We start from the raw sequence: 26,321 nt of genomic DNA on the forward strand, positions 1-26,321 counted from the left end.
ACACAGAAACCAATAAGGAACTGTACATGCTACACTGTAACACTGTAAGATAGCATGGTCACAATTTATCGCTACATTTTGTCTGAATTAAATAAATAATATAAATGTACTATAATTAGTGCAGACAGATGGACGCCAATGTTTTGATGGTTGGCAATACTGTCTATAAGGTGACAGTTTATTTCATTCAGACAATATGTCGCTAGAAACTGTATTCATTTTCAAATGTAGCATGTGCAGTTCCTGATTGATTTATGTGTGGTTGTATCAAACAGATCCGCTTTCATTGACTGTTGTATCATCAAACAGAGCTACTAAAAGCTAACATGAAACGGGCGGTAGATTAGATAAATCCGAGATTCAATATGGGCATTACATCTAGACCCTGGCCATTAAATTATTGACTGTCTTCTTTAAAACCTTCTCTAACCGCATCATGGGCGCCTCAGCCATTAGCGATACAACAAACGATACACCATATGTTATCACCACTGTACCAATGTACATGTAAACCTGTATTGAGAATAAATTATAAAGAAGGAAAACGTTATACCAAGGAAGACAAATAACAATAAATAAATGTGCATTAAGATTACAGAGAAAATGAGTATCTTTGCACTTGAAGTATCTTTACTTACATAAATACAACTTTTACTTTTTAGATGTCATCATCCAATTGTTAGACAATTGAGTATTACGTCATAGTCTTTCCTTTCTCAGCCAAAGCAATGGTTACAGACCCAATAGAAGCCTAGTTATGGTTCAACTAAGTTTTACGTGTGATGTCATAAATATTGTGTATATGTAATTACAATTATGCTTCTTATATGACCGTATCACGTCTTCCTTGACCATGTTTAAAAAGGCTTACTGCTGATACTTACATTAAATTTGTTAAGTCTGCAGGTAAATGGTCAAACGTTACATGTATGATGTGGCGTTGTTTAACCATAGAGATGGATTATACATAGCATCTGTGGTTTTAACATAAGAGATACTCAATTATGTCTATTACAATGTGATGTTCGGCTTATTACATTACATCTTTCTCGCAAAACCAACAGAACATCTAATATCACGATACAAGATGGGTGGGCCATTAGTTTTCATTTGTGTAAGTTGTAACATGTTAATATCTTTATGATAGTATTGCTGTACTTTCATTGGCCTCGAACCTTGCAATGTATAGTATAGTTACCTCATTCAAATCTGAAAGGTGAAGCAGCCTGTCTTGATTCATAGCATACGCCTGGAGTACCATAATATGTGTAAGATAGGCACAATAGGTCAGTCGACTAATTGGTATCCAAGCTTTCCATGATAATATGGCGTTGATTGGACCTTTAATAGAACGTAGTCAATAACATATAATGGTGGATAGGGTTATATGACGGGTAATATTGACCTTATTGGACCTGAATAATATAATATTGCATTACTGTACCAGAAAATAACGGGAATGGGTATCTAAAATAGTGGATGATATTGCACTGCTTTGACCTGACGTGGTGGATGATATTCCATTCATTACTGCATATATTGACCAGAACGTAACTTTTAATATTGTATTTATTGCACTGGAATTGTAGGTAATACTGCATTTATCGGACCTAAGTAATTGCATTTTACTGTAACATCGGAGAAGTCAGTAATTTCAAAGCTAGGATGTTCCAGGGCAAGAGAAAAATACGTGACAAATGCACTAATTATCCTATCGTGGCTAGATAAAGAAATGCTAAAGTACATGTTGAAAAAATAGACGAATATTTCATTGAAATACCTATCCTCACATAGTAATATTCGGATATTATACTATTACAAGAAGGTGGGCAACGGCGACTAGACTACATGAACCGTTGAAGGTGTAAACTTACCCCCATTGCCAGTAAGGCATGCGAACGTCAACCAACCAAGGGCAACACCCCATGCAACTCTACACAATGTCATATACATCACATCGACTGGTGTGGATAGGGGATGATTATGTAATGTACCATATAATCCATATAACACGGCTAGTGCTATAGCCCACGCTGCTGCCCAAAATACCAAGTTTATGAACTGGAGAAGCGAAATAAGTCGGGGGATAAGTATCTGATTATTTCAGATAATGCAAATTGTGGTGGTGGTGGTGGTGGTGGTGGTGGTGGTGGTGGTGGTCGTCGTCATCGTCATCATCGTTGCCGCCGCCACCACCACCACCACCACCATCATCATCATTATCATCATCACCATCACCACCACTACCACCACCACCACCACCATCATCATCATCATCATCACCACCACTATCATCATCATCATCATCATCATCATCATCATCATTACCATCACCATCATCATCATCATCATCATCATCATCAGCACCGCCACCACCACCACCACCACAATGATGATGGCATGGAGGAGGGGATGGACAATAGAGGAATGATAACAGTGCAGAGGAGGAGTATAGAGTCTCTTTGGGTAATGAGTCGTGATGATAATATTAAAAGTTGTTATGGTGATACTTTATTATCACCAGTGTTACACATGAACTTAATATATTTTTAATCACTCCATGATTCTTTCAGTACACAATATTATACATTGCTTACTATATTTATCCTCAGTTTACATTTAGTCTTGACCAAAAGATATCCCACTGCCATACCAACTAGATATGTTGAAATACGTGTCCATGGTTTGGTGTAGTAGTAATCAGAAGATATAAACAGTAATTTGTCACCTGCAAAACTGGTAAGGAGAGAAAAGTATCAATGGTTATAATTCTCTCATTCTCTGCTGAATTAAGACCTGTGACAAGATAATGTGTATTACATGCATAATACCACGTTGTCCCTGACAACCGATCAGTGTAACCTAGCACACACACATATCTGGAATGATAACTAACTCCCAATAACATGTGTGTGTGTGTGTGTGTGTGTCAGTGTGAGTAAGAGTAGGCCACAGAGAGCACCACAAAGCCAGCACTCAGAATATAAAAAGTCTGTAAATACCTGTACACCAAGTATGTCACACACACACACACACACAAACAAACAAACAGAAAGACAGACAGACAGACAGACAGACAGACAGACAGATAGACAGACAAACAAACAAACAAACACAAACACGTATACTGGCAGTTACGCGTCGTCATGGTCTGTCATATCACATTTCTGAATTTTGATGTGAAACACTACTTGATAAGTAATGTATAAGTAATAATGATGTCTCATTTGTAGCTCAAAAAAGGAATGAAGACAAAATGAATATATTCATAATTTGATGCACACCATGGCGAGTTAATTTATCATATCTCACGGCAATCTAAATGCTATTCTCGGTGCATTTCAATATTAAAATTTCTGGAATACTAATTTAATACAAAGACTGTTAGGTAGTCAATGTGATGATTTATGTATAAATAAACCTAATACTCTTTAGTGTTCTCTGATATTAACACAGCACATGTGTAAATCGCATATCGTGTTTTTACTTACGCTTTATCGAATGAAGCTGTTAAGTCCCTATGGATACTAATACCAATTCTGGATGCGAGACAAGCGGCCATTGCTACAACCATAGTGACGTAGCCTGCAATAGGTATCCTGTGATAGAAGAAAAGAGTCAATCAAACTTGTTACAGCATCCAAATATTTATTGGTATGGCCAATATAGTGTGCTACATGCCAATATAGTGTGCTACATGCCAATATAATGTGCTACATGCTAATATAGTGTGTTACATGCTAATGTAGTGTGCTACATGCCAATATAGTGTGCAACACGCCAATACAGTGTGCTACATTCTAATATAGAGTGCTACATGCCAATACAGTGTGCTTCATGCTAATGTAGTGTGTTACATGCAAATTTAGTGTGCTACATGCCAATATAGTGTGCTACATGCCAATATAGTGTGCTACATTCTAATATAGAGTGCCACATGCCAATACAGTGTGCTACATGCTAATGTAGTGTGTTACATGCAAATTTAGTGTGCTACATGCCAATATAGTGTGCTACATGCTAATGTAGTGTGTTACATGCTAATGCAATGTGCTACATGCCAATACAGTGTGCTACATGCCAATATAGTGTGCTACATGCTAATATAGTGTGTTACATGCTAATGTAGTGTGCTACATGCCAATATAGTGTGCTACATGCCAATATAGTGTGCTACATGCTAATATAGTATGTTAAATGTTAATATAGTGTGCTACATGCTAATATAGTGTGTTACATGCTAATATAGTGTGCTACATGCTAATATAGTGTGCTACATGCTAATATAGTGTGCTACATGCTAATATAGTGTGTTACATGCTAATGTAGTGTGCTACATGTCAATATAGAGTGCTACGTGCTAATGCTAATATAGTGTGCTACATGCCAATATAGAGTGCTACATGTCAATATAGTGTACTACATGCTAATATAGTGTGCCACATGTCAATATAGTGTGCTACATGCCAATATAGTGTGCTACATGTCAATATAGTGTGCTACATGCTAATATAGTGTGCTACATGCCAATATAGTGTGCTACATGTCAATATAGTGTGCTACATGCCAATATAGTGTGCTAAATGTCAATATAGAGTGCTACATGTCAATATAGAGTGCTACGTGCTAATACAGTGTGCTACATGTCAATATAGAGTGCTACGTGCTAATACAGTGTGCTACATGCCAATATAGTGTGCTACATGTCAATATAGTGTGCTACATGCTAATATAGTGTGCTACATGTCAATATAGTGTACTACATGCTAATATAGTGTGCTACATGCCAATATAGTGTGCTGAAAATACCACCTCTTGGATTTTAGGGTGGCATAGATTATATCATATACATTACACTTGCTTATTCTTACATCGACATTCAAAGTGTTTAAAATACTTGAAAAGGAGCATGTTAAATGTTACTGAAATAATACTACATAATGACTGAGTAAATGACTGGTAGGAAGGATATTTATTTTTGCACGTTTTCAAAAATTAAATCAAAATGGTATAAAATAAAGATAACATGCAAGATAAGTTTTTAGAAGTTATTGTGTGTTTGAAGGTAATATGCTTATAATAGCGTTAATGATATATTCAAGTCATGCATAATCATACTGAGTATGAAAAGATGATTCATATTTAACCAAGAACTCACGCATCTCATGGAAACTTAGTTGGGACCAATCACATGGCTATCACATGGCAATCACGTGACCACTTTCAGACGTATCATATGCCAGAGCATAATTGTCAGCTGATACAACAGTACTAAGTACCAGAGATGCAGTAACGAGGACAGTGGTTTATGACAGTGTTTGAGATGACAAGAAATACTCACTGTACAAATACATAAGTTGAACTTACTTGTACAATAGTATAATAATGATTGGACTAATAACATGGAACTGCATATCATTAGCTAGATACCAAGACACACCATAGCACTGAAAAACAATGTATCCATTTATCCAAATATATGTATCACACAGAGCGGGGGTCATTTAAATGGCCATAAAATATACCTACAGTTTGTCAATGACAATTGCAAGATAAGTTAAAGATTTTACTGAACCTTAGATGGTATGTCTGGGTTAGGGGTTTTATAGTCTTACATGTGTATAGTAATGTACGTAGATTTGTAATAAGGACAAATTATTGATACAATGTACATACTACATTTAGAGAGGGACCTTTCATTTGAATGTGACTCAGAACTGTAAAAAAAAATTCTAACCCACTGACACTATATATACTGAAAAAATCTATAATGTAGCGATTTATAGACATAGAATAGATTAGACTCGGGCTTCGAAAACACACGTCAACAAATGGTTAGCCCAATGTGATCAATGAGGGCGCACAGTACAAGGATATTCTAGTACAATTATGCAGTAGATGATATTAGTACATACAAAACAACTCCTTTAATTTTAGTGATGCGAAGCTCCGAGGACTGTAAGACAGTCTAAGAATAGATATAATAGATAAACTAAGAAATTGGTAACAAGATTTTGGAATGTGATCCTCTCTACCTTTCCTTGCTGTATTGATGTATTATTTCCTTTGTAGAACCACTACAATTAGGGTGAATACAGTGCTTATCAAATATTTTTACAATGTACAAGTGCTCATACCTGATCTGCTAACTTTCCCGGCCAGGGAACAAGATTATTTATGTATAATAAATTAGTCCACCAATGCTGAATGCATGCATTTTCAGTTGTGGTAACGTATGCAGCGTAAGGGCCATCGATGAAATAAGGAAATATGTAGACGTTGAAAAACACAATGAACATGTATAGAGGTGTCAACCTGAAATGATACACAAGTAAAAACAATAGTTTTGTTCAACTGCATCTATTTAGATGAGGTATAAATGGACAACAGATTAAATATTGCCATTGAGAATTAAAATATTGACTTTAATTTTACATTATGCATAAAAGGATATTCAATCAAAAACACTGCATTATTCAACTTCTGTAGTCAAATGAGCAGTCATTAGAAGATTTCTGTATTGTTCAGCAATCAAAACAGACGCACTGTCAAGAGCAATTTCTTGATTTCAGTGGACTTATTATTTATGTACACTTTAGCAGGATTGAATACCAAAATAGCAAATTAATGGTATATTTCAAAACAATCTGATCCAGGAATATACTCGATCTGTATATATATATATATATATATAAATAATAATAATAATAATAATAATAATAATAATAATAATAAAGAGCACACAAACATAAGCATTTGACATAAAATAGAATAAAGCAAAATCAAGCGTTCACCCTGATCAAATTTTAATCAGACTAGATTCTAAATTAATGATTCAATATTAAGTACATTAATTTATGACATCGATAATGGTGCAAACTTACCTCCAGAATCGATGGAAATAGAACATAAACCAATTAACATCTTTGCCTTCAGTTAACTCTCTCAAGGTTAGGTAAGTTACAAGTAAACCACTGAAAAACAAAACATATTGACAAGATTTGATTTTTGTTGAAGAATGCTTAAGTGTATATAATTGTCTTATGTTTGGATGATGCACTTGCCACGACAACAATTATAGTCCAAGATATATATTGTTTTAATATTGTGGCCTGATGAATATGCAAACTTATAAGCCCTATTAACATAACCCACATACGAGTTGGAGAAAGTAACATATACATCATATAGCCATACTTATCACTTATCTAGCTGTATTTATAAAATACCGCCAATGGCGTTGTAGCACAACTGTAGTTTTTAAAAATGTTTATCCATATGCTAGTCTATGCTAACAATAGGTGTTTATTTGCTGAATAACTATCCAGTTGCCTATCCAACCATGTTGTTATCTTTACGATAAATGCTATCATTTGGCTGTTGCTATGGGCGTGGTCATGTTGTTAGATATATTTGCATACATTTGTGTATGTTTTTGTTCACTTGTGTATGAATGCCTGATATTGTCTTTGCAATATACGTGATCATTTGGCTGTTGCTATGGGCGTGGTCTTGTTGCTAGGAAAATTTACATACATTTTTTGAATGTTTATTCAATTGTCTATTAAACCCTGTTGTTATCTTTGTGAAATACACCACCGTTTGGCTGTTGCTATGGGCGTGGTCATGGTTACTAGGGTATTTGCATACATTTTTTGAATGTTAATTCATCTGTCTTTCTATTCCTGTTGTTATCTTTGCAATATACGTGATTATTTGGCTGTTGTTATGGGCGTGGTCTTGTTGCTATGCAAATTTACATACATTTTTTGGATGTTTATTCAATTATCTATTAAACCCTGTTGTTATCTTTGTGAAATACACCACCGTTTGGCTGTTGCTATGGGCGTGGTCATGGTTGCTAGGGTATTTGCATACATTTTTGGAATGTTTACTAACTTGCTTACCAGATGATGTTGTTATTTGACCAAAATATACTGCCATTTGGTTGTTGCTAAGGGCGTGGTCATGGTCACTAGGGCCAATTTTGTCAAAATGTTTTTAAGAAAATCTGCAGAATAACAGTTTCAGAAACATCTCGCCAAGTTTCAGACTAATTGACCAAGTACTTTTTGAGATATAAGTTTTTGACCAAAAATGAACATTTTTACACCTAATTTGCATATCACTCATGGAATCATGGTAAGCTTAACATTTCTTCGTCCATACATCCCTAGATACATTCCCATTAAATTTCAGCCCAATCTGCTCAGTAGTTTTAGAATTATAGATTTTTAACCAAAAAGACACATTTTTAGCCCTAATTTGCATATCACTGATGGAATCATCCCATCATGAACAAATCTTACTTTACACCACCTTAAGAATGTTCCCACCAAATTTCGCACCAATCTGCCCAGTAGTTTCTGAGTTTAAGTTTTTTGACCAAAAATCACATTTTTTGACCCAAATCACACACCTGTGATGCGATCATTTTGATTTGAACAATTTCCCAACTAGACACCCAAGGTAATGGACCCACCAAATATCGTGGCAATCGGTTCAGCGGTTTTTGACTTTAAGTTGTTTACACACACACACACACATCCACACACACACACACACACACACACACACACACAGACAGACAGACAGACGCCGGGCGATCCCTATAGCACTACTGAACAAGTTCAGTTGTGCTAAAAATGAATTTTAACTCTTGATAACAGGAAAAAACACGAAATTCTAACCTACCTGAGGAAAAAGAACGAATCAACAGAAAACGCTGCATTCAAAATAGCTTGAAATGTAAATCTTGGGAGGACTTCTTGTGAATATGCTGAACTATTGTCTGCGAATTTGAAAGATCGTAACCAACATTTTATATTCATATCAAATGAATTCTCTATGAACATGTACGAGATCCACCGTTGTGGGCACTAATGTTACAAACCAATGCCACCAGCAAGGTGAGGACTCTTTCAGTGTAATGTCTAGTCTGTTGATAAAGGGGAAGGTGTATACACACACACACACACGCACACACACATACACACATACATACATACATACATACATACATACATACATACATACATACATACATACATACATACAAAAAGATATGTAATACTAAAAGGAAATGTCGTTAATAAATAAAATAAGTAAAAAACATCTACATACCTGACAAAGTATTGAAAAGGCTAAAAGTGTGTCCTAGTATAACCCACCACATACTTAGTACTCGTATACCATGTATTGCTGCCAATGTACCAGATGAATGTGTGGCATCTAAGATTTTACCACCATTCGTCAATACAGAAAATGCCAGAAGACACTCGCCACCAACACCTGTGATAAACAACATGTCTATGTTTAGTTGTTAGATACCAAGTTCAAAGTTTTTTCTTTTTTTTTCTTTTTTTGTGTGCTTGGAATTGCTCCCAGCGATTTTCTGTCTTGCAGACAAATACACACAAACACACACAAATGCTACATGACCCATTCAGGTTTGGGACTACGTGACAGGGCTATGTTGCATGCTCTATATCACGTTGCTGTCAAGGCTTTCCCAGTCAGTCCACAGGCTATCCCAGTGTCACCCAGGCCCGGCAAACATAGCACCTGCGGGCTCCGTGTGAGTTATCAAGTTAAAAGTTAGATAGTGGTCACACACAAAAAAAAAACTGTCATCAAACATATAATTATGGTAAATGATAATATTTAGCTATGCATTAAGATATGTATTTACAAGAGAACAGTTATATTGCACTTTTATCTAAGGTGATTGCAACCATACATGCAAAGTACAAGGGATACGTTAGGTGGTTACACATTTGCATGATATTATTTCGACTGCAGTAATAATTACACCAACACCAGCAACATAATTGCATCATGGTGGTACTAATTTATGACGATAAGTGAACTTTCATACATAAGGATCCATTCAGCATGGCTTTCTTTAGCACTGGTGTAGACACACAGGTATTGCCACTATTTGAAGGTTATAAATGGTCATTATTGACTGACTGACTGACTGACTGACTGACTGACTGACTGACTAAATGACTGACTGAATGACTGACTGACTGACTGACTGACTGAATGACTGACTGACTGACTGAATGAATGAATGAATGAATGAATGAATGAATGATAGGTAGATAGATAGATAGGTAGATAGATAGATCGATATATAGATAGATAGATAGATAGATAGATAGATAGATAGATAGATAGATAGGTAGGTAGGTAGGTAGGTAGGTAGGTAGGTAGGTAGGTAGGTAGGTAGATAGATAGATAGATAGATAGATAGATAGATAGATAGATAGATAGATAGATAGATAGATAGATAGATAGATAGATAGATAGATAGATATACCAAGTCTTGTTGTGTGCTTGACTAAATAGTATGATCTCTGTTTTAAAAACCTTTGTTCATAAATGTCAGCATTGCATATGATATGTCCATAATAGTGTTTGAGACCTCTATGTGTGAATAGGATTTCTAAACCACAAATTACGAAAGTAAGGGCCTACTTTACCTGGTTGATATGTATACTGTTTGGTCCTTGGGCTTGAATTTAACAATGACGTCACATCGTCTGTGTTTCCGCCATCTTGTAGAGTAATTGGTAACTCGTCAGAATCTGACTGTCTGTTTATTATGTAGGTTATGATGACGTCATAGACTGTAGCAGCAACCATCAAGAGAGTAAGAATGCCAATTATAACACTGTCAATTGCAAACAAATACCATAGAAAAAAGTCAGTGGGCCATGCTCGTTCTGATAATATTGCCGATGAAGTAAATGTACAATGCTACAGCCGTTTCATGTCAGTGTTCACTTGCTCTGTTTCATACTGCAATGCAGAAGCCAATGATAGCAAGATTTCAATTTCTGGCTACATTTTGTCTTAATGAAATATCCCATTGAATTAAACACATCATTAAAAGACGTAGTCAATGTTTTGACATCTCCATATGATGTCTGTATAGTGGTACATTGGTTCGTTTTATTTAGACAAATTGTAAAACACAAAAACTATTCTGCATTCAATCATGCTGTCTTAAAAGTGTGGAGCACGTGGAGTTGTTCAGTGGTTTCTGCATTGTTGTATCATACATGGCTCGTGAACGGTAACATGAAACGGCTGTACAATAATTTCTTACCCATTCTTGTAACACACTTTATATTTAGATAATTTTAATAGACACAGATTCTAAGTAAAATGTTTTATTGAAAATGGAAAAAGAATTGAACTTTGACATTAGAATTAGCAGTTGAATAACAACTTGATGTGAGATATATACTTACAACATCACAATAGTACCTGTCACTAGGGGTCGCTCTTCAATACACTTTACTTGTGTAACATAGACATTGGTTAGGTATGGTATAATATGGGCTACATAAAATAAAACAGAAGTTAAAGAGTTTATTTTATCTATCCTAATACTAGAGAACAGATTGAAAACAAAGAACTTATTGCATCAAGGAAATCAAAACATCTTGGAAGGAACCATACAATGATTGACTTGACAATGGGGATTCATATGTATGTATGTATGTATGTATGTATGTATGTATGTATGTATGTATGTATGTATGTATGTATGTATGTATGTCTGTCTGTCTGTCTGTCTGTCTGTCTGTCTGTCTGTCTGTCTGTCTGTATGTATGTATGTATGTATGTATGTATGTATGTATGTATGTATGTATGTATATATATATATATATATATATAAGCACACATGCAGCGGATTCTTTATCTTTGGGGTTTACAGGGTCAGTTGACGAACTTTAGGCAAAGTTTGGCCAAAATCACTTTCTCATTCAATCTCAGTCTGATATGTACCTGTATTTATGATGGTTAAAACATCCATACCAATACAGCTATCAGGAACACATACACCAATCAGCAGTTGCGTTGGAATCTGTCGATTTAAGTGGTACATGAACAAGTTTAGTGAACTTAGTGCATTCATACCGTGGTCGTTCTACGTCACGATAACGTACGTCTATCATGTGATTGGTTCTGCGAGGCTAGAACTGAGCCTCAAAACTGTTCAAAGACGTCACCATTACTCTACTCCATTTACATATACTGTGGTTGCCCGGGTGTAATATATTGTTTCCCGGATATTCTTCTTTAATCAGCCGGAAACTACTCGTGACCTAAAGGGTTTCATACTTATCATTTTCGACCCACCACCACCCCCAACCCCACCAACCCCACCCCTCCCACCACCACCACCCCAACCCCACCAACCCCATCCCTCCCACCACCACCACCACCACCACCCCCATCAAGGCCACCCCACCCCCTCCCACCACCACCACTCCATTAATACTTACACCGGTCATATATGCCGATGCCTGGCAATATTTCCCGTTGAAACTCTTCCCATTCACTGTTACATTTTGAACTTTACGGCATTCTTTGGACGATCCAATCCATTGATAATTTCCCTCAATAACTCCCGATGGAAGCTTTCCCGTTGAGTCGGCCACTGTAATGGGTTGAAAGAAAGAGATTTAGCTCTGAGATATTTGCACAACTATAGAGTGGAAAGGGTGATATTTTTACCGAGGTCCGACTGAAGATCATCATTTACCTCTGACGAATATGATAATTAATATAATATTGATATATCATAAGAATGAACTCAAATGAATTTGGATCATCCAAACAAATAGTGACACGCATAGTGACACACATAGTGACACACATAGTGACACACACAGACTCATATATACTCATATACTAATCTTTGGTATTAGCTATGTATATGAGGTGCTCAAAACATGTTTCACATTAAATATAGCATCCTTGTAACCATAGAAATGAACAGCCCAATGTTGCCTTAAATTATGGCATAGGGTTAGAGTTAGGTATCATAATATCATCAGACCATCATCAAATCACTGCTGACAACCATGTGGCACATAGTGAACAATGTCTTCACACATAAATACACTGCGGTAGTAGTAGTTGGCGAAATAACCAACGCATTTTAACACTTTCAACGTGGTGGCAGTGGTGGGATTAATTCCTTTAAACCACTGATTCTGGGACTAACCCTTTTCCATGTCTGACAACAATGTTTTAAAAATATTTTGATAGGGTCATATTTTAGAGAAAGGAAATTGAGGGAGGGTCACTTTTTAGCAGGACGGAATCGGTGAGGGTCACATTTTACGCAACAGCCTGGGCCCGATTTCCCCCCCTTGTAATTACTGACTCTTCCCTTAGTGTCCCTTGGTTGGTTGGTTTGTATATTGATTGATGTAACGCAGTGTATTTGCCAGGCGTCTGTAAAATATACATCGTTCTCTTCTGTTGGCTTTCTGCGTGTATGCAAATTACATGATAAATATCTGGTGCTGTTCTTGGGCGTATTTTATATCATTGTGAAACCATAACACTGAAAGTCGGGGGCCACCCCGGGGGCTCCACATGTATACTCGTATATCATCTGAAATATACTACCGGTGACCAGATCGGTACATCACAAAAAGGTACGTCAACGCCATTAGGTTACATCACAGACAACTTCATTTGTCTGTGGTCACGTGCGTTGAGTTGGTAAATGAGGATTGCACTATTCAAAAGAAAAGGTCATACCCGGGGTCATTCACAATGTCAATCTGTGACGTCACAATACTATGTAATGTCTGGCATGGTCATGTGAACACCTTTCTACAAGTCGAGCAGTTTGTGCCAGGCACGATCTATTTGTACCATATACTTCTCTATACCTGTGTACCTCACACCGTTATACATATGGGCCTACCTAGAGGACTTGATCTGCACGCACTCGATATAAATAACACTATTTGTTTATATTGCTGACAGCCAGACAATAGCTATCACATACATATTGATATCATAAGTTACATAATAACTCGATCATATTTATACAGTAAACAAAAGTTGACATATATAATCGTAATAGCCATGCATATCGCATGCACTGTTTTCCATTATTGTGTCAATACGTGGTCAACCTATTATAACTTATTAATTATAAATTGTACGCAAAATTATGAACTCGGCAATTAAATTTGGTAATGCATGTACGGCATTCTTGATTGTATCCTGCTAATGAGTGTCAGCATACCCATACCACATCCGGGACCCATATATAATGCTTGTGCACTGTCGATATTCCTCAAAGCTAAAGTACCAAGTGTGTAACATGCCTATAGCTGTCTTACATGAAAACCGGGTGACTCATGTTCATGAGGTCTCACGTGATATGCATTTGTAAACTTTCAATCGAACAGTAGTGCTTGTTAGGGATTATAACACTTTGTCGTTCGCTCTAAAGGGGGACAAAACCACAATACATCCACGCACGTGACTCCTGACAAATGTACACAAACAAGTACAACTTAGCTAGGTAGCCCACCACAGTCACTTGTGAGCTAATATTCTATTTTAGAATGGTAATATTTTAGTCTAGGGTGATCACAATACAAAATAATGACGTTATTAGGTAATACCGTTGCCGGTTACTGTTTCGGATAAGCCTGATAAGTTGAGCAACAGTGAAAGTTACAAGCTAATACAGCGGACATATAGAGGAATGACGCCCATCATCGACTAGTTCTGCATCAGGGCGGGCTGTTTCCCAACTTCTGTCTTATCCGAAACAGTAACTGACAACGGTATTTTTTTAAATATACCTAATAACGTCATTATTTTGTATTATGATCATCATAGAGTAGAATATTACCATTCTGGAATAGAATATTAGCTCAAAAGTGACTGTGCAGTAACCATGTTAGGTCATGGGGAACCGGGTGGAGAACTCACTCAGGTACTGGCTGTATATCGCCGACATACCCTACATATCATTGCATATCAAACATATCTCACTAACATATCCATGCAAATACAGTACACATCGCACATATTTTTCAATAGCAGTATATCGAGAAATGGTCTTTGGCCTTGTTTCAAATGATCGTTAACACATGGTGTAAAATAACTTAAAGTGTATACAGTTTGATAAATATTCATAAACGTCATTTGTCGCTTACTTTTCAGTGCATACAACTGAGCCTTTGTGACGTCACTAACGTACTGTACGACATCGTCCATGCATTGTTTGCTGACGTTGTATGCGGAAGGACTCAGCGGTAACATCGTCGTGTTAACCCTCTCCGTTGTTTTACCGGCGTCTTTAAGCGCTGACATATGTACGACATTTTGAAGTGTATCATCACTTTGCACGGCGAGGAATCGCGTTATTTCATCGGGCACTGCCACTTTTTTCACGATCATATCATTCGGTAGTAGATTAATTTGACCTTTCGTATAGTCTAAGGTCACCAGCAGAGAAATGGCGAAGCACAGTCGAACGACTCCCGTCTTCATTTTGTCGTCTGGGTGTGTGTTTATGCTATCACTAAGATATTCAGTTCTGATACGATACGAGAACTTGACAGTCTGCTCATGTGCACTGGATGGGCATGCAGGGCAAATACACCATGATTGACACCGTTACAGTGATCCACACTGTACTGGTACACTTTAGCTATGTACTTTTATTAGTTGACCTACGTTAGTCACGTGATCCCTGAATGTTAGGCGTTTCTCAAAAGCTTTGTGGGGAGGGCTCGGGAACTGAGAAGGACTAGGATGTATTGCTACGAGGTCGATACTTGGCCTTACACACAGGGGCGTGTAATATTTCATAGATTGTTGTTTTCCAGGTCTACAGACTAAATATAACAACCCTTTGACTATATATTCCTACCTGTAAGGGGAAGAGATTTAATAATATTAATATTAAGATTAATATTTCTTCGTAGTACAGAGATTGATACATTTGTAGCAGCAAGATTCGTACGATATTTTCCTAAGAAAACGGCATTCTAAGCCATAAGAAAACAACAATCTATGAAATATTACACGCCCCTGTGGCCTTACACGTCATCGTAGCGTATACGTAGTACATTTATTTGAACACTTAATAATTCGCAGAGGAATTACTAACGGTTACAAAGTAAAGATGAAATAAGTAAAATAATTAAAGCAAAGTGCTTATACAGAAAATTAATATTAAAGATAAAAAGACAAGATACTCAATTATATAATTAATACAAGACAATGAGTTATATGAGATATAAGAACATGCATTGCTGTCTCATGTCTGAACACACACACACGTACACACACACATACATACACACACACACACACACACACACACACACACACGTACACACACACATACACACACACACAGATATATATATATATATATATATATATATATATATATATATATATATATATATATATATATATATATATATATATATATATATATATATATATATATATATATGCGGCGTAAATTATCACATTACAATTATCAGTTTTAACCCATTCGGTAAACTTTCAAAGGTAAGAGCACACGTTTCCATCTTTCAATTACTGGTTGTCTATTATGAAAAAGATACTAGGCAGGTTAATAAAAAATGTGCCTCATCTTCAACATTATTATTTTTCAATGCCTTCCCTTTGCTGTTCTTAGATTGTGAATGCCCAATCTGAAACGACACGATAGTTCAGGGTGTATCACCCCAATATGTAATAATCAACCCAATATGTAATACTAACCCAATATGTAATAACACCTTAACCCAATATGTAATACTAACCCAATATGTAATAACACCTTAACCCAATATGTAATACTAACCCAATATGTAATAACGCCTTAACCCAATATGTAATACTAACCCAATATGTAATAACACCTTAACCCAATATGTAATACTAACCCAATATGTAATAACACCTTAACCCAATATGTAATACTAACCCAATATGTAATACTAACCCAATATGTAATAACACCTTAACCCAATATGTAATACTAACCCAATATGTAATAACACCTTAACCCAATATGTAATACTAACCCAATATGTAATAACACCTTAACCCAATATGTAATACTAACCCAATATGTAATAACACCTTAACCCAATATGTAATACTAACCCAATATGTAATAACACCTCAGGGAGCTAATGTGACCCTCCCTCAATTTTCTTTCTCTAAAACATGACCCTCGTCTATTAAAACATAACTTAAATGCTGTCAGATATGTAAAAGGACACGAGTCCCAGAATCAATGGTAAAGACTTCATCCCACCGCTGCCACCAATGTTGAAAGTTTTAAAGGCATTGGTTATTTCCCACTACCGCCATGTGGATGTGTGTGAAGGCATTACATAAATACCTGTGTTTGGATTTCATTTCCAGCTGAAGGCCACAATCCAGCTGCCAATGATTAGACTGACACACTCCTGACATCGTTGCGGAGCGAGGTAAACATCTCCACAACATTATTCCTAGTATCTTACCCAACTGCTTCCGTTTTACACCTGTGAGACCTACTCCTCTCTTCACACCACAACTGACTATTAATTCATTACATGGTTGTCAGCAGCAATTTATATAGACTGATGGTACCTAACCCTAAACCTAATCCTATCCCTAACCCTAACCCAAATGACAACAATGGGATCTGGAACCAGTGGCAGCGATGGGATGACGAAAAACCCCAATGTTAGGCAATACAATGAGTCAAAGTAAATGAGACCCTCCCCTATCAGATTTTCTAAAGTATGACCCTCCGATCCCCCAAAGGCCGATTTGTAAAAGTGACCCCCTGTAATTTACATTGAAGGCTCCCTTACGTAAGTCACTGTTATCTAACGTGTTTCCAGTGTGTTCTTGCTGTTTAAATTACGACCATTTGTGTAAATCACTGTTTCGATAATTTTCTGTATTTATTGTATTTATATTTGAAGTAGAAAACTCAGTATTTCATATTTGAATAAACAGTGACCATCAGACATCTTTGAAAGGTTTTCAATTGCACCGAACATTTCGCTTGTTGTGTTAGGAAGCCTTCAGTATTCACAGGGGGAGGGACGGATGAAGTTCGGTTACCGCTGTCTGTGTTGAGTTATTGCAAGTTATGGTTAAGTGTATGTGCTTCTGTCGGTACAATACTGCGAGGGCCTTTACAGCAAAAACTACGCCGAATATGTGAACTCAGAATGTGTCTCTTTATAATCCATAAACAATGTCCATTAGGCCTAAAAAAGTTATGTGGTTCCGATTACGCCCAATTTTAGAATAGATAGGATAGGTAGATTTATTTTTTTGCAAAATATTTTTTTTTCATATGTAAGTGTCTAATTCAGGTACTTATGTTTTCCGTTGTTTTCCATATGGTCTCTGTGTTCGTGGTTTCTTCTCATCAGATGTAATGCCTCCTCGATCAGGATAAAAATGTAAACATGTACCACGAAGGTCAATTCAGTCAAAATAACGAAGGTAAAATAGCAATGAACGATTAGCCGACATCGGATTTTAATCAGACTGGGATGTGGAGATATGCTGGCCGATTATATTTTTATGTGGCTCTAAGCTTCTTATTGTCCATAATATAGAAGTTTGTAAAAGCGTTCTAACCAATCGAATCGAGTAGTTATTACGGTTTAAAATTATAAGAGCAAGTATCAACATTTATTGACCTGTATGTCATCCTACCTTTGATCAAAGAGTTGTAAACATTTATAATAGTTACTCGAGTCTGTACATGTGATGATACAATATGACGTAGTAATTTATGTTAATCATTTCACTCCCAATTAGTTGGCCAGGATTCACTCCAAACAAATGGACAGAAACAGAGCTAGCTAAAGGCAGATACCATGGCGAGACAGTCATAAAACACAGAGAACGACAGTGACAGGAGAGAGAGAGAGAGAGAGAGAGAGAGAGAGAGAGAGAGAGAGAGAGAGAGAGAGAGAGAGAGAGAGAGAGAGACAGACAGACAGACAGACAGACAGACAGACAGACAGACAGACAGACAGACAGACAGGCAGGCAGGCAGGCAGGCAGGCAGGCAGGCAGACAGACAGACAGACAGACAGACAGACAGACAGACAGACTCAGAGCGACAGCTGGCCAGGAACTGAGACAGACATACATAAATATAATGAAAGAGAGGGGGGCAGAGAGCGAGAGACAGAAACTCACCAATGTCGACTGAATTCCTTGGAATATGATCTTTTTGTCACAAAAACCAATATATATTTGTTTCCTTTCGTTTTACATTACATTTCATTTTACATTACATTTCAAGTTTGCGGCAGCGACATGAGTTGCTCGATTTGAACACTAAATTAAACCGAAGAAATGTCAAGAAAAAACAATCTTACTAACATATGAAATGAAAACAAATAAAATAAAACATTTTAGCATTGAAATTGTATATTTGTTGGAGGAATTTATTACAATAAATCTACTTTTTAAACAATTCCTTGGGGAGTAGTGCTTGACAATGTCTGCAATATGCAATTTACAATCATTCGATGCATTCGCCTTCTTCGTTTCCTTTACCGTTGTATGCCTCCCAAACAACCATTGTCACAGAAGTTAACAGAATAAGTCCAGCTCCAAAGAAAGACAGTACTACCGGGATTGCGATGAAATACTGTTATGTCTGCGATGAAAGAGATGACCATCTGGCTATTAAAGAGAACTGCAACCTTTCCGGCCATTTCCATACTGAGTGCTTTGTACAATGCACCTAACGCTAGTGTATAGAAAGCCACCATACCAATTATAAATCCTATGTTAAATGTGCTGTCCCTAAAAGATGTTAAAATCGATGTTTCGGACGTTAACAGGGTGATTGGTAGAGAGACAACAGTGCCAGTGATACCGCTGGAGAGAAGAAGTACTAAAACTGACATGTCGGCTCGAACTTTCCTCGTCCACAAAGCTCCAATACACATAAGCACAACTGCGAAGAGAGCAAGAGCACATCCTAGAAGGAAACTTGCTTGGATCGATGTCGAGTCGGGGCTGTGATACCAATAAAATCCCAGCCGCGTTTGCAACGATGAAGAGAATATCTGCAACACTAATTTTTTCTCTGAGGAAAACCCATGCTAACACATATGAGAACACGGTATTTGCTCCTGATACGAATGCCGTGGTATTGCCAAGGCCAATTAAATTGTAGGCGTAATAAGAGGCCAGGTCTTCGATATTTTCTACAGAGCTTCGGATAATGTAGAATACCATCACATTTCTGTTCGCATTGAGGGGGTTTATTCGGTAGTAGCAAAGGATAGGAGTTATTATGAACACCATGGATATTGATCTCACTGTGAGTTGTTGGACAGGAGAAATTCTTCCGTGTGTATTGCCAAGTAACTCAAAGATGTCCGACACACCAAGGGAACATCCACCGAGGAGTGCCAGTATGACACCGACGACAGCTTTCAGGCACCCGAAGTTTTCATTTCCTTCCCCATTTTCAGAGGTCCTTTGGTTACAGTTTTGAGCCCCGTCGCTAAATAACGACTTTGATTCCGTTTCGTTGGCCCCGTAACAAATCCATCGACAACAATCTCGACCAATCATATCTGTGTGGCTAATTCCTAACTTAAACAGCTCGTCAGATCCTTGTACCCTAGAAAGACAGAGACTGTTTCAATTGAATGTCTACCACAGTATACACGGACAGGGTTTACTTTACTGTTATATTCTTCTTTCTTGTTGCAGTCAATCATATTAAAATCTGATGTGGTGAAAGCGGTTAGATGCCTTTATTTACCTTTATTTCCATCGTTTTGTATCGTTTGTTTTGTTGTGGGTGATCGCCGCCTTCACCAGAACAAAACAAACGATACAAAACGATGGAAATAGAGGTAAATAAAGGCATCTAGCCGCTTTCACCACATCAGATTTTAATATGATTGTATTGCAGTATCAAATTTTTTTTTCTAACTATAAGGTAACGTTCATTTGAATGAGTACTTTGTTACGTCGTTGTTAAAATGCCAGTTTATTTTATAGACATGGAAACTTACAGAAAGGTAAATGACGTTTTCAAACATAAGCTGAAAACAGATATCAAGGTAAAATCAAAATTTCTTTCAACCTATCATGGTACAACAATGTTCGACCAACTGTATCACTTAGCCTTTCTCTAGCTGTGCTACAACTACCTACTGCTAGCAGCAAGTTTCTACAGTGTAATCATTCACTCTCTGATGTTTAATTAGTGTACATTTCACCAGTGGAGTTTTAAGTAGAGTCTTCAGGATAGCGACACTGTGGGATATCTAATCTGGTATAATAAACAAAGTGGCAATGTTGTATTGTGTTCTAGTTGCTAATTTAACATCAAATGTTGGAGTTGTTTGTTTACCATCTGAGTGGAGTGAGTTAGTGTATGTGTGTCATATTATCTGTGTAGTGACTAACCAGCTTTGGTCTAATCAACAATTTATTTACAATTAAACCATCAGGGAATGAAAGATTATGCTGTGATCAGTAGAGAAACTTGCTGCTAGTAGGTAGTTTCGGCACAGCTTGAGACAAGCTAAGAGATACAGTTGGTCGAACATCATTGTAGTTGCCACCTCGTTGTATCATTCTACATGCTGCTAATAGAATTACCTAAACCCCCTCCCAGCAAAGAAAAAATTTCAACAGACAATCAAGCAAACGTTATATCAATAATGCAAGGACACACTGCCTAGTCATCCAATCATCTATATAGTTGTCATTGGTTACAAGAAACAAGAGAGGCATTGGTATCAGTAAACTCCTACACAGATGAAATTAGAATGCCCTTTCACCAACTTTCCACTTAAATTGTAAAGTGTAAACTTCAATTGATTATCTTCGTAATTAATTAATTCGTAAATGTAAAAATTAAAATAACCCTATTTTTCCGTAAATTATATTGCCCCCCCCCCCTTGCCCACCCTCACTGAACGGAGTAAAAACAACGGCCTGTCAGTGTGTGATGGATTACTACTGACATGCGCTGTTCTCTTCCCAAGTAGGAGATTTAGCCAGATTTCCGATAGAATTTGTCCATTAGACTATACGTTGAAAAGAGATCATAGAGAATGATTACATGTATAGTAACTAGACTATGTGACGTACACCTAACAACAACTGTAATACATTCATCGGTATTAGTTTTGTGATATCCTTTTAACTTGACAGTCTAAACCGTCTCTATAATACCACGATTCACATTGTTTTATAGTCTGCAAGATACAGACATTCGTGTCACTCTTCAGCCAGCAGTCATCGTCTGTACTTGCCGGCTAGATCAAACAATTTAGCCTTGAACTTGTGATTAGAAGTCCAAACAGAAGTCATTATGTAGTTTAAGATTAAAAATCAAAAAGACGGAATAAACGGTGACGTTAAGAAGGATTGTTGTTATGGTGATACTTGTTATATTTGTTTGTACTTCAGGTTGATAAAATACTAGAACATAAACAATATCTGCAACTCAGTCCGGTTGCTTATACGGGATATTAGGTTAATTAGTATAGTCGTGGTTAAGAAGCCCGATAGGGTTAAACGACATGACGTACCTAGCAGTCCAAGCGTTTTATCAATTAGTATAATATCATTTTACAGGGAGAGGTTCCCAAATCACGTGACAAGTCTATGTATGTCTCCACCAAGGAATCAACACAGCTGATTTCTCTAACTCAGTTAACCGATGTCGTTAACCTTTACGTTATTTGTAGCTTCGTTGCTAACATTTATTTATGAATGATCCACTTCCCTTGCATTCCCAGTGGTTTCTTGATCTCATATATTTGGGTAGGGTCACGTCTTACCACGGTTCGTCTCTGAGTAGCGACTATAAATATAATATACCAGCACCATACAGCCTGGAAAGAGTATCGCTCCACCGGCCAGTAGAAATGTTGCATTGTAGTTGAGTGTGTCATATATCAATCCTTGTTTGAGAGAGAGAGAGAGAGAGAGAGAGAGAGAGAGAGAGAGAGAGAGAGAGAGAGAGAGAGAGAGAGAGAGAGAGAGAGAGACAGAGAGAGAGAGAGACAGAGAGACAGAGAGAGACGGAGAGACAGAGACAGAGACAGAGACAGAGAGAGACAGAGACAGAGACAAAGAGAGACAGACAGACAGACAGACAGACAGACAGACAGACAGACAGACAGACAGACAGACAGACAGACAGACAGACAGACAGACAGACAGACAGACAGGCAGACGGACGGACGGACGGACGGACGGACGGACAGACAGGCAGACAGACAGACAGACAGACAGACAGACAGACAGACAGACAGACAGACAGAGACAGGGACAGAGACAGAGAGAAAGAAAGAGAGAGAGAGAGAGAACATAAAAAAATAATCTTAAGTAATAATATGATAATATCATTTTCAATTGTTTTCAGGTAATATTTTGAATATACTATCTTGATTATATGTTATACTTCAAATGCTAATTATTTTTGATAGTCTCAGAAAATCTATGATTCTTTTCCTTCCAAACATTCGACATAATCTTTGGTTAACAGAAGAAACGAAAGCAACACAGATATTTTTGTTTGTCTGCTACATTCTCTATAATTTACCTCCTGTTGGTGGTCCCAGCGCAGCGCCCACACCGTTGAAAAAGAAAAACCAACCAAGTGCAAGCGATAGATGGCGGGCATCCAGGCAAGTCTTACAACATACAGCAACTAAAGGCCAGTAGACACCAACACTGTATCCGGCAAAGAATGATAGTGTGATAAAAACAGGATATGTTTGGGCCAGGGCTATCAACATCAAATTAATACCAAATAGAATCATATGAATTGATAATACAAGCACGGGTGATAAATGAATTAAGTCGACGTAGAGTCCATTCAATATCCTGCCAGATATTCCCCCAACACCGAGACACGTTAGTAGAAACGATGCTTTTAGTTTTGGTATTCCAGTTGATACGGCCTTTGCAACCAAATGAATGATTGCAGTGAGATAACCAAATCCAGCCAGTAACAGAGCAATGCACATCAGTGTGAAGAAGGAACTTTTATAAAATAGCTGCAAACCCAAAAGTTCACACAATTCTGAGGACCTCTTGGACATAGCTGACCGCACAGGCTTTCTTGAAGATAACTCGTCAGTGAATGAAGGTGTTTCGAATGGTAATTTGTTGACGTGTCTCATCATCAGTGTCAGAAGTATATGGGGATTCACCATGACATGTTCTATCATTTGCAACACGTGCACATGGAATTCGAAGATCTTCCTCATCATCAAATTTACTGTTTGTGTCAGTTACACTACTTTCTCTGTACCCAGTCTGTTGACATAGTTCTCTGTTTTTTTGTAATTGTCTTTCTCGGAGATTGACTCTTGGAGGCCTCATTAACAAACCGCAAACAATAAGGTTCATATTGATGCCAGCGACTATGAGGAGTGCGCCCCTCCATCCATATGTCTCAATCAAATACTCGTAAAATGGATCGAGCACTGTCATTCCGACAGAGATCCCAGCGTAGGCAATCCCATTGGCTGTAGCGTGACGTTTATCAAAATATTGAACAATTATAACGATGCTTGGTGTATATGATAACCCATTACCAATACCTGACCAGGAAAGTGAAAATCATATATAAATCACTGAACATAGTTAGAAAACGATAGGAGATAAATCAAATCACTGTGGTCGTTGATGGCAGTCTGGTGTGTTTCACGTAGATAAGAACACTACCAACGACATCACATTACAGGCTTAAAGGGGAAGAACGGCGAGGCAGATAGTACTCGTGTAATCTGTCTAAAGTCGAGTTAAAATATTTATGAATCTGCACACTGGCACGAGGAATTATGGGACGAAACAAAGTTTGGATCTTCACACAGAAGGCTTCTTTTAAAACAACGCTCTTAAATAATCTCCTACGTATATACACTGGTGAAATGGAAATGTTTAAGTTCAAATTAGATGTAAACTATTTAGATATTCATAGACGTGTAAAATTCTGAAGATAATTGGACGGTCGTTCCATTTAAAATAGTACTGGTGAAATACGGCCTTGTGCGGTAATTTTGATCAAAACGAAATGTGTTTTTCCCCTTTTAAATCTACCGACAAACTTAACCTACCCATAAGCGAACGGTAAACAACGAACTTACATGTAGTTGATGGCACCTTATAAAGAATTGAGGTACGTAAAATGTGATTGGGTTCGTGTCATGCTGTGGGTTCATAGGTTGCTTACCTGTCATTAGTTCATAGGTAATATACAATGTAGACAAATTAGTAACAAAGGTACTTGTCAGTAAACCAAGACTAGATAGTACTGCTCCTATGACAACCACGGGTCGTGTTCCATATTTATTGCTTAGTACACTTGCTATGGGTCCTGTAGTAGAAATGTCTTTTTTGAACAACGAGTGAATACATACATCATCAGAGAAAACTGGTTTGACTCTACCGAACAACGCAGGTCCCTCGGGTACTCTGTTTGCTGCATTAACACTGAATACACGAGGGGTGGCCATCACTGGACTTCTTGGGAGACAAGTGTGTATATACTTAAAGAACTATAGATTATCTATCTATCTATCTATCTATCTATCTATCTATCTATCTATCTATCTATCTATCTATCTATCTATCTATCTATGTCTGTCTGTCTGCCATCTATACATATACATTTAGAGACAGACAGACAGACAGACAGACAGACAGAGACAGAGACAGAGAATGTAGTATAATATCGATCAGTGGTATTGATCACATTAATGTAACATAATTACTGTCTGAAACAGCATCCACAGGTGTCTGTGGTTGAATAATGTCCTTGTGCTAAATTTGTGACCTACGTAGGCTTCCCATAGAGGTCGAAGTCAAACACTTATATGCAAAGTTGTCTGGTATATCAGTCAATCTGTCGATTAGTTCACCGACGGCCCTACAGTAGTAAGAATGGGAATGTGTCACCGGTAACAGTATTTGTTGAATATCTTTTATAACTAGAATATTACCATCATGGAATAGAATATTAGCCCACAAGTGACTGTGTACCATCCTAGACTAGAATATTACCATCCTGGAATAGAATATTAGCCCACAAGTGACTGTGTACCATCCTAGACTAGAATATCACCATCCTGGAATAGAATATTAGCTCACAAGTGACTGTGTATCAACCTATCTAGACTAGAAAATTACCATCCTGGAATAGAATATTAGCCCACAAGTGACTGTGTATCTTCCTAGACTAGAATATTACCATCTTGGAAATAGAATATTAGCTCACAAGTAACTGTGGGTTGCTCCCAGTCATCCAGAAATCATCCAGAGCATAGACACTCGAATCAATCTGTGTGACTTTTTTTTTAAAAATGTATAGTAAAATTTACTACACATTTTAAAAAATCATACAGATTGATTCGAGTGCCTGTGATCCAAATGTATTATTGTTGAAGCAACGACACGTACATATAGAAGGGGTGTAGAAGGGGAGTGTCAACCCGAGTGTC

General features: G+C 37.3%; 2 protein-coding genes across 2 annotated transcripts in view; both read right to left on the reverse strand.

The window, feature by feature from the left end:
* LOC144448166 (nose resistant to fluoxetine protein 6-like) overlaps positions 1 to 11,932 on the reverse strand; it is a 12,039-nt gene extending 107 nt beyond the window's left edge. Inside the window, exons 1-13 of the mRNA XM_078138319.1 lie at positions 11,803 to 11,932; positions 11,262 to 11,352; positions 10,488 to 10,678; positions 9,124 to 9,291; positions 8,695 to 8,791; positions 6,885 to 6,974; positions 6,138 to 6,315; positions 5,368 to 5,447; positions 3,492 to 3,599; positions 2,598 to 2,736; positions 1,875 to 2,061; positions 1,199 to 1,341; positions 1 to 513 (exon numbers count right to left, since the gene is read on the reverse strand). The exon at positions 1 to 513 is cut by the window's left edge and continues 107 nt beyond it. Coding sequence (XP_077994445.1) covers positions 379 to 513; positions 1,199 to 1,341; positions 1,875 to 2,061; positions 2,598 to 2,736; positions 3,492 to 3,599; positions 5,368 to 5,447; positions 6,138 to 6,315; positions 6,885 to 6,974; positions 8,695 to 8,791; positions 9,124 to 9,291; positions 10,488 to 10,678; positions 11,262 to 11,352; positions 11,803 to 11,932 — 1,737 coding nt within the window. The 3' untranslated portion in view covers positions 1 to 378. The remainder of the gene's footprint in view (positions 514 to 1,198; positions 1,342 to 1,874; positions 2,062 to 2,597; positions 2,737 to 3,491; positions 3,600 to 5,367; positions 5,448 to 6,137; positions 6,316 to 6,884; positions 6,975 to 8,694; positions 8,792 to 9,123; positions 9,292 to 10,487; positions 10,679 to 11,261; positions 11,353 to 11,802) is intronic.
* An 11,473-nt stretch (positions 11,933 to 23,405) lies between these two features.
* LOC144448167 (monocarboxylate transporter 5-like) lies at positions 23,406 to 23,918 on the reverse strand. The gene has a single exon (XM_078138320.1). The coding sequence runs from the start codon at positions 23,916 to 23,918 to the stop codon at positions 23,406 to 23,408; it is 513 nt and encodes a 170-aa protein (XP_077994446.1).
* Positions 23,919 to 26,321: the final 2,403 nt, after the last annotated feature.

The sequence above is a fragment of the Glandiceps talaboti genome, chromosome 17, assembly GCF_964340395.1.
Source record: "Glandiceps talaboti chromosome 17, keGlaTala1.1, whole genome shotgun sequence".
Taxonomy (NCBI): Eukaryota; Metazoa; Hemichordata; class Enteropneusta; family Spengelidae; genus Glandiceps; species Glandiceps talaboti.